Here is a 12,883-nt window from a genome sequence, read left to right as displayed (position 1 = left end):
CCTTCTCTCTGCCTGGTTCTCACCCACTAAAGCAGTTCTGAATCAACTCTGGAGCTCATCCTCAAAATTCCAGGGGCTTCTTTGTAGAACCCAGTTGAAGACCATTAATCTACAGGTTAAGTCCACATTCCTTTACTTAAACTCAAGACTCTTTGCATTCTGGCCCCAGTCTCTCTCTAGAGCCATCTCAATGAAACTTCCATTTACCTGAAACCCAGCTGAACTGTCCCCCTGCACTGCTCTCCAAGCACAGCATGCTGCCATAGGCCTCTCTGCCTTAGCATGAGATGTCCATGTACATTTCTTTACCCACTTAATTTCTAGGAAATTTTTCTTTCTGAAGTCCAATGCATAGTTTCTCTCTCATGAGAGCTTTAAAACCCACAAATACATTTAAAACTTATCTGGGTGAGGTGCAGATAATTCTCCTGGTATTTAATCTCTCTACCTTAGAGGAAATGAATTCTGAATCAACCTGGCTGACATAAGAACCTGCAGCTGCTAAAAATACTGTGTATTAACATATCTCACCCAGTGATCATTAATAATAGATAATGTTTGGAATGTCCTTAATGGATTTCCCTCAGATTCCCCATGCAATTCTCAGATGTTGATTATGAGCCACAGGATTTATGAAAACTATTTACAGCAGTAACTACCTGCTTATAAAAGCTTCTTCATCCAGGGAGACACTAAAGATGCATTAAAGTAGGACGCCAAGGTTAACTCAAGTTTGTACTTCTGAAAAGTACAAACTAGAAAAGTCTCCATTCAGTTTCAGTAAAGCCTGTCCTTTGTTGTCCTAATTGCTGGACAACCATCCTAGAGTTAATATATGTTCATTGTGTTTTCTGGGTTTATTCAATGTAAATGAAGTGTCCGTCCATGAGCAGTGACCTCCTAAAGGTCTTAAGTAAGCAATAAAGAATCAGTTCTTTGACTCCATGGAAACCACAGTGCAGTGTCTTAGAGACAGGCCTAAAATTTGGAGCTCTTTGACCCTATGATCTTATTGGTTTTCACCATTTGACAGTATATTTGAGATTTATTATCTCTGGTAGAGGGATGACAAGTTTTCATCTTGAGTGTCAATAATAATCAACCAGTAGTGGCTTCCTAGGATGATGTGTTGAGAGTGATTCTGAGGCCACATCTGGACTCAGGAAAGATTACTGTGATAGATTAGCATTGATGCAAAGAAGGAAATTTATAGTCAAAATACCATGGATGTCTATTCTTATTCTTGAATAAAAACAAAATCTTTTAGCTAGCCTGCGTATATCGCTACCAGGCACCCATCAAGCAGCACATTGAATTATGAAACCAGGGGAAAAATAAGAACCTTATCTGCCTAAAAGATACTTAGGAAATACTCAGGTTTTTTTATCAACACTGTGAAGCACATCAGTCTTTAAATTATCTGATGATATGAGCCTTTTCACACAGGCATAATGCATAGGATATGAGGGACAAGAAGCACTTTATTGTGGGGTGGTGCTGTTTGGAGCTGGACTGAGAGACAAAGTGCAATTGCCAATGGATAATGTATTAGAAAAAAGAATAACCTTTTCAAAAAGCTAGGAACTAATTCATCACAGAATACATACAAAAACAGAGAAAACTATATCTGCCCCAACATCTCATAGAGTAGGATATAGGGTTAGAAGGAATACTTTGACAGATTACTTTGAAAGAGAGGTGATATTTACCACTCCCTTTTCCTCCATACCCCTGGCGCTCCCCCCCAATAGCATACTTGAGGAATTGAAATTACTATTTTTTAAAGCTTCTACATTCAAGAGCCTGATCTAGACACTTTATTTCAGAAATGCTGTGAGGTAGGTATGATAATTATATCAATTTTATAAATGAGGAAATTGAGTAGAGAAAGGTTAGGAAAGTTCAGTATCGCACAGCTAGAGAGTGGTCTGCCTAGGAAGATTAGGGCTGGAACCTCTGCTCTTAGCAGCTGCACCATGTTGCCTCCTAGGAAGATGGGCCCCAGGAACTGCAGGAGGTTTACTTGCCCCAGAGCTGAGTTACTCCGAACAACAGAGGAAGCTGCACCCAGCTTCCATCTTCTCCTTCTTGTTTCACACGCTGGTTAACCTCTCCTTTGAATTAAATGTTGGACCAACGTTTAAAGCATGTCAGTTGAAGAGGTGCCAGTGTTTTTGCCTGCCCAAGGAGCCTACACATCTCAGTCCAGCTCTGTTTCTGTCTCTCATACAGGGCCTAAAACAATAAAAGTTTGATTATTCCTCTTGCCTGGCTATGTGCAATATTCACCGATGGGATTTCACTTGGAATGAAATCAGAGGATGCGTTTTCCTTACAGTTTTGGCAGCAGAGAAGCTACCTGACCATGTGGCAGTCCCCACATCCTCTGGCAACAATTCAATTTCTACTCTTGGGCACATTCATAACCAAAGGCAAAGAGAAGAATAGGAATTGGAGAGATGCAGCCAACACTGTTCAGGATTTTTCACCTTACTGTCCTGCTAGTCCCTGACTAAGGTTGAGGATTTGGCACCTCTGCCTCAAGAGCAGCGGAAGCCCTCCTTGAGCACTTTTATGGGCAAGACATTGCCCTAAGCATTATGGGGGAGACAGTGAATATGCATCTCCTCCTGATGAGCTACAAAGCAATTCAAAAGGGGAAAACAGTCTCCAGAAGTAGAACCAAATATAGATTATTGAGTTTGGTGGCCAATTCATTTCTAAATACCCTTTGAGTTTAAAGAAAAACTAGAATATTTCTTAGAGATGGATCTGATTGAATGAAAAATGATCAAGAAAATCAGATTGTTGGGGGGTGAGGGGCAAAACCCTATGCCACTTCTCTCATTCTTCCAAATCAGTTTGAAGTCCATCCCAGCATGAGGAGCAAAGGGGAATGGGGAAGACCACCTGGTTAGCTGCCCCAAAGTAGCTAATGAGTAGGCAGCTACACATTCACTCAGTCAGTCCACAGATATGCTTCTGGAACCAACAATGAACTATGTACTCTTCTAGAGCTTAGGTACAGGAAGTGTTAAGATGCATTCACTCCTTCAAGGAGTTCATAATCTGCTGGAGGGAGACATACATGTAAATAAATAATTCCCGTACAATATAATAATAGTAGTAATTAATATGGATCCAGTGCTATGGGAACATCAAGAGAGTGGTAATCAGAGACTTTCACACAGGAGGTGGACTTGGAGCTGAATTATGAATGATGAGCCTGAGTGACGGGATCAGATGTAGAGAGTATTGCAAGCAGCAGGTACAGCAAGTTCAAGGGCATAGAAGCATGCAAGAGTCTGGTGTGTTTGGGCGATAATAGTATTTTATAGAATATGTGTGCGAGAGTTGCAGGGGATGAGCCTAGCTGGGAGAGAGACCATGATAAGCCTTAAATGCCATATGCAAGTTGAGGTGTTATCTTGCTAGTGATGGGAAGCTATTGCAGGGTTTTAAGAAGGATATGATAGAATCTTATTTGCCTTGTAAGGCAACCATTCAATCAACACTGTGGGGAATACAGTAGAGGACATAGAGAAGAAACCAGTTAGTGATCTGTTGGTACCATTTGCATGAGTCATCTCTGCCTGAACTCTTGGCCCACAAAATTATCAACACAATAAATAAATACTGTTTTACATTGCTACGGTTGGGGTGTGTTACCTATTAATAAATGACCAGAATATGTTGACACATGATCCTGTGAGTTCCTTGAGGCTAGGACTGAATAGTGTTCATCTCTCTACCTCTAGCATAGTGCCTGGCACATAGTAAACACAATATTGTTTGTTGAATGAATGAGTGAATGAACGTTTAGGTGCTGCCTGCATGGGATGTTTGCAAGCTCCATTATAATTAAACCTCCAAATCTAAGTATCTCTGTCTCAAATGTAAGAGAGAATGGTGATGTCTGACCTCTCTGAAGTCAGAAAGTTATTTCTCCAGCTGCATACCTGGTGAGCCCAGTGGTATAAGGATTGGAGTGTCCTTATACTGCTGGGCTCTCCAGGTATGCAGAGCACTGCTGATCCCAGGGGAGAGCTCTGCATTACACACAGAGGCCCTGGCCACTGGTTGTGCTACTTGACAAGAAGGGCTGGTCAGTGACGCTTTCCTAAGGAGCATTGTAAGACTGAGCTCTAATAATAGCAAATGTTTACATAGGACTTGCTGTGTGTCAGGCACTTTTCTAACCATTTTGCAAAGATTAATCCATTTAACATTCACAAGTCTGTAAGTACTATTATAATTCCTATTTTACATATACAAAAAATACGGCTTGGAAATACTAAGTAATTTGCGCAAGATCACACAGCTAGAAGTGACAGCTGAACTCCAGACATCCTGGCCCTGGTGACCATGATGCTTTTATTCATGAAGCTCTCCCTGCCTCTCTGGGAAGAATCATGCTGTTACTTGTGACCTCAGCCATTTGGGAAGAACTGATAACTTTTACTAAAGAAGAAAGAGAAGGAGAAAGGGAAGAGAAAAAAAGAAAAATACCAATCTCTGTGACCTCAGACAAGACATGTAAACTTTCTGTGCCTTTATGTTGTATTTAGTAATTTGCTTTGGTTTCAAGCAAATGATAAAATTTCTTTTTTTTAGACCATTAGAGATTCCATGGGAAATGATGTTTTGTAAGTACCAAACAGTGGTATTATTAACAGTCGTTTTTATTTATACAAGTAAAATTTTCTCAAATTGTATCTGAATAGGTTAATAGAGAGTGTCTGTGGGGGCATAAGAAGGGCTTCTCTCCTCAAAAGCCATTAGCCTAAGCCTAGCTGTTTGAGTCCCATTGAATTCCGAATGCGTTTTCTAATTTTTAAATCTAGGAACAAAACTCTGATATTGCAGATAAATTCATTTTGAGAAAAATATGTACATGTGGGTTGAATTGCCAGCATTTGAACAGAATATTAGTAGCAAACTGTGGGAAGTTTTGTTGGTTACTCTGAGCACTGGATGAACACTGACCTATTTCAGCTAACTCTGTGACTCATCTGAAAAGCTTCAGATCACAAGTACAGCATTTAAATGAAGATACAAATGCTGTAGTGTAGAGATTTTCCTCACTTCAATGACTACACTTCCTAATCAGAAAACCTTCTAATTTGAGGTGTACCAAAAATAGCATTGGTACATATGGAACCACAAATCAACAGTTTCCATAAATAGGCACCCCTTTGTCAAAGACCCAATTCTAAGACTAAAATTTTACATAATACTATGACCATGTTTTGGTGTCAGGAAATTTTCAGTCACTAGTGCCATAAAAAGAAATCTAAAATGAGCTTATTTCTATTTTTTGCTCATGATTAAATATAACCGTCAAGATTTTTAAATCATTCCAGTGTTGTGCAGAAAAAAATATGCGAAGAGCTAGGAAAGTAATAATTTCAAGAAAGTAGGCCTCCCAGTATCATAAGGAATATAGTCACAAAATAAGAAAGGTGCGGTGGAGAAGACAGAGTAAGAGTTTGTGCCAAATGGAAATCATCTAGGTCAGCATAGAAAATACTTGTGGAAAATTAGAAGTAAATGTAATCTTCAGTGTACTAAATGCACTTTGTCGTTGTCCTCATTTACTAGTTTCCCCTTATCTTCTCCAAACGTGTCTGATTTCCTTCAGATATTTTCTATATAACTAAAAGGAAAAGCAATTTCCTACAACAAATACACACAAATGTCTACCTCCAGTGCAGATGAGTAGGAAAGTGAAAGGCATATTTATAGATTACAATCAGGAAAAGCAACACCGTGGAAGGAAGGCTGAATTCAGTAGACCCAACTGAAGCACTGAGATGATCAAGCTTTGTGACTTTGCACACATCATTTCACCTCTTTGGGCCACAGTCGCCTCTTCTGCAAATTGGAATTAATACCTGCTTTTCTCACAGATTGTTATGAAGAGCAAATGAGATTATCTCTGTGAAGCCCATTGTGTGTCATAAACACTACTGCACTATGAACACATCAAACCATTATACAGTATCTTTTTAAAAACAATATTATTGAACTCTCTGCAAAGAGTATGGGACCTAAAACCTGTCATTTCTCTGTCAAAAGGGGGGATTTGTAAGTGTTTGTGAGCTGTGAAAGGCAAAGAAGCATCAAAAATGAAATTTTCCTCTTGATGCAATCAGAAGGACAGAAAAAGAAGTAAACCAGGAATAACAGTTATTTAATGTTTAATGAGTATAACCTAATGCTTTGAAAGGACCAGATCACCTTTGTTCCACCTAAATTCATCTCAGCTCCAGCAGTGACAGTTTTCCTACACTCTGGAAAACACCAACCTAGAGAATTCTTGTACTCCTAGAAGTAGAATCCATGGTTTTTGTTGCTAAATGATTTAACCAAAGCCACAATTTCAGTCAGTTGCAAAATTGGACTAAAAAGTATAAGATGCTTAGAGTCTTTCAGCTCTCCTAGCCACTGAAACCCACAATCAGTTGTGGGTTGTACATCATTTCTGAATTTTTACAAAGTGACAGACTGGGTACAAGTGACAGACAGATCCCTCAAACAGTTAATGACCTCCAGGAACTGGGATTTCATTACAGATGTTTGGCAATAGAAAACAAATTTTGAGTTGTTGTCAAAATTAAACACCTGCAGATGAGTGATTGGATCTATCAAGTGGCTAATCAGGAGAGTCTTTTCTGTTGTTAATCATGTACAACATTTATGTACACTTGATATTGCAAAAACCTCTAGACTGTCAGGTAGACACATGCCCAGGTATGAGTGCTCATGTCTTGACTCTTACAGAAAATTAATTGGCAACACAAATGTAATCATGTTACTCTCCAACTTAAATCCTTCAATGGTTCTCCTTGCCTGGGGGATAAAATCCAAATCTCTAACACAGTCTTGAAAATTTCCCATGATCTTGCCCTTGCTTACCCCTTCTGCAGCCTCACCTTGTTCCATTCTTTCTTTTGCTCTCTGTGCTCTAGCCATACTGGCCTTCTTTATTTTCTCCAAACTAGTCCTATTCATGCTGTTTTGTTTGCCAAATATGCTCTTACCTAGCCCCCAGCCCCACCCCCATCCCACCCCCTTCAAGTGCTAATGCTCCTCCATTCTTCAAGTCTCAGATAAAAGAGCACTTCCTCAAAGAAGCCTGCCCTGAACCCCTTAGATTAGATTGTATTCAACTGTCACAAGCTTCTCTACTTCTTGACCACTGTAAATTATAGTTGAATTGCTGGATCGTGTCTTTCTACTCCACTGGTGTGTAAGCCCATCGAAGGCTGTGAGTGTGTATATCTCATCTATCCCTGTAGCCCTGGCATGCACCACAGTGTCTGGCACTAAATAGACATCACTAAGCAATTGTTGAATGAATGAATGGATGGATGGTTTCAGAGTGGTTCACAACTAAGAGTACAGAGTCCTCCAGAATAATTCAGTAATCTTGAGAGGATTTGGTATCATTTTTCAACTTTATCTGGATCATTCTCTTTTTCTGAATGTATATATTCATGATATAAATCTTCCTGGGGGGCCAAAAGGGTAACCCAATCCTCCATCAAGGTGAGTGACAGTCCAGGATCCTTGGTATAATTCTATCATGGGGAGTGCACCTGCCTCAAAGTAGGGCCACCATAATATCCAGCCTCGTGGGTCTAGGTGAATCTTCACACAATCCTGGGGCACAGCAGGTCAGTGATATGAAGGCATTCTCAAGCCTCTCATCTTGCTTTCTTTTAAGAAACAAATAAAGGAAATTTTATAATTTCCTGCTCAAGTAGCCACAGTGATGAAGAGAGGCAGTGGTGTATTACGAGGTGTAATATGAAGCAGCATGGTGTAGTGGAAAGAGCACTGGACAAGGAATCAGAAGAACTAGGTTCTGGTTTTGGCTGTGCCACTTGTTTTCTGAGTGACCTTAAGCATCTGGCTCTTTCTGGCTAAAATATCCTTCCCTTTTGAATTGGACAGATCTCTTGTCTATCAAATTTCTGTAGGCACCAAATGAGAAAATAATTATAGTATATTATCTAGGAGTTGTTGGTACTTCATGTGTGAAGGCAATTTGTAAACTGTAAAGTACTAGGCAAATTTTGATAATTTTGTCACTAGTCCTTAAGAGCAGTTTTATCTTCCTGATTTTGAATAGTATCTATTAATACAAAGTGAATTTTCATTCCTGCTATTTGATGGCTGATAGAGATAGACCAGTTCTCACCAGGCTAGTAATAAAGGAGTTAAAATTAATTGTGATCCGTCCATATGCAAGAGATAATTCAGCTTTAACTTGATACGATGCACCTTCCTTGTTTTAATTCACTCCTCTATAATATGAAAACTATCTTTAAATAAAGTAGTCAATATAATACCTCTTTATGAGTCAAACTCTTGTTGGCAAACAACACAGCAAAAGTTCAGCATAAATAGTGAGGACCTGTGGGCCGGATCAGCTACTACCTTCATGGAATGATTTTAGAGGAACCATAAGTCCTATTTCTCCTCATTGATACTCAGAAATCCCTTACTGAGACAAAATTTTTCTTTCCACAGTTAGACATGAAGCTGAAATTTAAATCTCCTTCAAGTAAGTAATAGATTAATAGTAAATTTTTACCAAGATGCAGAGGATTAATTGAAGGTATTTTTTCGATAACAGCACTTGAGCAAGAGGGCATTAGACATATGCCATATAAAAGAAAAAAGAGAGAGCCAGAAAAGAACTAAATCCATCTTCTTCCTTTACTCATTTAGGTACTGAGATGTTGAAATGGATTTATTTTTAAGTGTACTTTAAAAAAAATTATCACAATCAAAATAACTGCTGTAGAAAAAAAATATGGGAAGAAATAACTCCTATCTAAAGTAAATCCTCATAATGCTTTCTCGTGTTCTATATTTGTCAGAAATATGTACTAAATAGGAGCTGAGTTAACCTGCTTTCAACATTTTTTCACTGCAGACTTATAAATGAATCTTTGAGGGACCAGCTATTGGTGACCATCCAGAAGACTTTCACATACACTCGAACCCAAGCTCAGCACCTGTTCATCATCCTCATGGAGTGCATGAAGAAGAAGGAATTGGTAGGTAACAGTGTGTCCATGGGTGGCAGAGACCTCCCCACATTCCCTCTGTCTGTTTAACCATTTTCTTGAATCACACACCCACTGTTTCTCCTTTCCAGCCAAGCTCACAACCATCCTCAGCCTCCACTGGCCCCTGTAGCTTCCTCCCTTCAGTAGCTAAGAAACTTTTCTGCCTGGATCTAATGAAGTGTGGGCAGCAGGGTTCTAGCATCATTTGCTTTTGAAGCTCACCTGAATACTCCGATTGCCTCAACCCAATGAGGTGAAGAAAGAACACGGGTTTCCTCTTGGAAAATGCTTCAGTTAATGCTCTCTTAGGTTTGGAGTTTCACTTGACTTGTGAGTCGTGAATAACTGATGTGCTTAGTATCAATGATCTTAGTGACACAGGGTCCAGGCTAATCTGTTCATCTGTACAGGTGGAAAATGGAGAAACGTAGCCAAGGAAGGGTGGGAATTTCTGTAATTTCTGAAGTGTCCGTCAAGAACTACTGAAACATTTCTTACATCTGGGGAAAATGTCTTAGAAGTGTGTCAGCACAGAGACCTTCTGTTATGGTGCACAGAAATAACCTGAGCTAGCATTGGAGGAGTAGGCTGGGTGCCAGATCTTTCCATGTATTAGCTCGTGTGATCTTGGCGACTGTCCCAATGTGAGAGGTACAGTTATTATCCTCACCTTACAGAAACGCAAAGTCACCTGATGAGTAAATCAGGGACTAGACTAAAAACCATTGGTATTTCATCTCTGTAGGAAGTATTTTTATTCAGAAATTGTCTCACTGAAGCAAATGTAGTGAATCGCCCACTCTGGGTCGATGTGAGGTGGGCCTCAGTGAGAGGAGACTATTTTCAAAGGCCATGTGAGCCCACCTGCTGATGGGGAGGCAAAGGAGCAGTTCAGACCTGAGCAGTAGGCTCCCTCAGGCTTTGATGATCTCAAAATCTGCGTAGGCATCCTGGAGTGATTATCTCCGGAGACGTAGGGGGGCACTGCTCCTCCAGAGGGGCACCAGGGCCAGACCCTAAAAGGCTCAACCACAGGGAGGTAGGTGGTGAGGAGAAGAACCAGAGAGAGCTGCCTGCAGACAGCTCCCAACTAGACTATAGCTCCCTGGGCCTGGGCTGGAACTGTCTTGCTCACGATGGTGTCACTCTGTATGTGACAGTGGCTGGCATGCACAGGTAATCACTGAGGCTGACAGGAGGGAGGGAAGGAGGCAATTTCTGAGTTTAAGGAGCTAAATATTTAGAAAAAAAAAAAAAAGATTTGATTCAAATAAACAAGATCCAACTCCAGAAAGCATCACACAGCCTTTGTGAAAAGCCTTTCTGCAGCTTCTAGGTTTGGGATGAGAGGAGTGAGGTGAGGAGAATGGGACAACACCTCTAATCCTTGAGTATCCAATCTAAGTAGTCTGGCCGCCCTGCAGAGAGAGGCCCACGTGCAGACTGGGTTCACAGTCATGACTGCTGGTGTCCCAGCAGAGCCTCTGTCAATCCTGAAAGTGCCACTGGCATCCTCCCATCTCGGAGGCAGTTAGCTCACAGCATTTCAGCCCATGTGCGTCCTGCACTCCCAAGGAGGGCATGAAACTGAGCTTCTGCATGCTTGCAGCAGGGATTTTCTCCTAACTGAGGATTAATGATTTTCCAATGGTAAGGCCAATGACTGTGAAAGCTTACCAGAACTATGCATTTCAGCAGTCCTGCAAGTTTCCTAGAAGGGCAGTCAGGCTCAAAATTCTAGGAACCAGTTAGAAGTCATAAAATCAAATGAGGCTGAATATACTTTTCTGGGTATTTTACAGGGCTGTTCCCTGGGATTCTTTCTGTCTGATAATTATCCTGTTGCTTAATCATGGCCCCTGCTGTAAGGTCAGCTGCATTTTCATGTGAGATATTTATTCTAAGAAACGTGAGGTATCCCCAACTCTAGGCTAAGGACATGTGATCTAACAAGCAGTAAATTGTCCTGATTTCCATCCACATCTGGACAGAAATTAGGATTTTTAAAATCATAAATGTAATTAAAATAATTTCCATTTTTGAAGGACTATGTGTGTAGACAGTACTAGATGCTTTAGAAAGGAGGTGGAAGGAGGTAGGCATTATTTTTCTCCTTTTGAAAGAAACAGGGGAGGGAACTGAGGCTGGGTAGGTGAGGAGATGTGTGCATAGCCAAGAGCCACACTAGGTCTGTCCTGCTGCAGAGCCCAGGTATCTTCTCCATGCCGCCTGGTTTAGCACACACAACAGCATTGCACAGGGAGCTCCTCTTCACTTTTACATCCTTTAAATTGCTTTTTTTTTTCTTTTCTCAATTAGGTAGTCTAGAGTTTTTATTCCCCCATTGGAGATTTAATCCATCAAGTATTAGGTGCAGAGTTTCTTTGCAACTTTTTAAAAAATTGAAGTACAGTTGATTTCCTATGTTTCAGGTGTACAGCAAAATGATTCAGTTTTATATATATATAAAGAATTTTCAGATTCTTTTCCATTATAGGTTATTACGAGATATTGAATATAGTTCCCTGTGCTATACAGTAGGTCCTTGTTGGTTATCTATTTTATATATAGTAGTGTGTATCTGTTAGTCCCAAATCGCTAATTTATCCCTCCTCCCCTTTCCTCTTTGGTAACCATAAGTTTGTTTTCTATGTCTGTGAGTCTATTTTGTTTTTAAATAAGTTCCTTTATATCATTTTTTTAGATTCCACGTATAAGTGATAGCATATGACATTGGTCTTTCTCTGTCTGACCTACTTCACTTAGTATGTTATTCTCTAGGTCCGTCCATGTTGCTACAAATGGCCTTCTTTCTTTCTTTTTGTGTATATATATATATATATATATACCACATCTTCTTTATCCTTTCATCTGTTGATGGACACTTAGGTTGCTTCCATGTCTTGTCTATTATAAATAATGCTGCTATGAACATTGGGGTGCATGTTTCTTTTTGAATTAGTGTTTTTGTCTTTTCTGGGTATATATGCCCAGGAGTGGGATTGATAGCTCATATGGTAACTCTATTTTTAGTTTTTTAAGGAACCTCCATACTGTTCTCCATAGTGGCTGCACCAGTTTACATTTCCACCAATAGTGAAGGAAGTTCCTCTTCAAGTTTCTTTTGATTTCCTTTACAAATGAAGTGGGATGTCATATCCTGAGGTCAACTTAACCATTCATTGCCAAGTTCAACTTAGGGATTTGGTTCTAGAGCTGATCGTACATCTTTCTCATCCCAGCATCCTATTAACTATGTCATAAAGATCTGCACTATAGATGCTTGTGAAACCCAGGCCTCTGGGCTGTGTGATCTTATGGAAAATATGCATTGATGGGCCCTTTGTGTGAGTACTTTCTATTAACTTCATATTGTTCTTGAAGAAATTCACTTCTCCTCCTCTTACTTCCCAACTTGGGTCAAGACACCTGAAATCCTGTCAATTTCTTAGAAGATGTATCCCCCTAGAAACCAAGCCATGAGCTAAATTCCATCATTGTTATTCAGGAAGAAATTAAAAGTAAAGCAATAAAAACTGTCCCCAGCCAGTATAGTTAATTTGGGGGCAAATGTAAGGGATCAGTGGCCCTCCACCTCCTTCCTCTCAAGAGGGATCTCTGGTCATAAAGACCATCAGGACAGGAAAAGTGGCATAGCATACTCTGAGGCTGATTGCTTGTGTAGAAACCACAGAGCCTTTTAGTTCCAGAGGACAGTGCCACCTCCTGCCTCTTGGAGCTCCTGCCTGCCCTCCGAGCTCCTGCAGAAGCCTCCCCCCATCACCACTTCCAACCCACCA

At 40.3% G+C, this 12,883-nt stretch overlaps 1 protein-coding gene across 13 annotated transcripts in view; it reads left to right on the top strand.

Annotated features, from left to right (window-relative positions):
- The window catches only part of TRPM3 (transient receptor potential cation channel subfamily M member 3), a 514,000-nt gene that overhangs the window by 335,273 nt on the left and 165,844 nt on the right, over positions 1 to 12,883 (top strand). For all 13 annotated transcript variants that reach the window (XM_059072701.2, XM_059072700.2, XM_067039572.1 and 10 more), the window contains one exon: positions 8,948 to 9,071. In XM_059072701.2, coding sequence (XP_058928684.1) covers positions 8,948 to 9,071 — 124 coding nt within the window. The remainder of the gene's footprint in view (positions 1 to 8,947; positions 9,072 to 12,883) is intronic.

Source organism: Kogia breviceps, chromosome 8 (assembly GCF_026419965.1).
Source record: "Kogia breviceps isolate mKogBre1 chromosome 8, mKogBre1 haplotype 1, whole genome shotgun sequence".
NCBI lineage: Eukaryota > Metazoa > Chordata > Mammalia > Artiodactyla > Physeteridae > Kogia > Kogia breviceps.
This window is presented reverse-complemented; position numbering and strand designations above follow the sequence as displayed.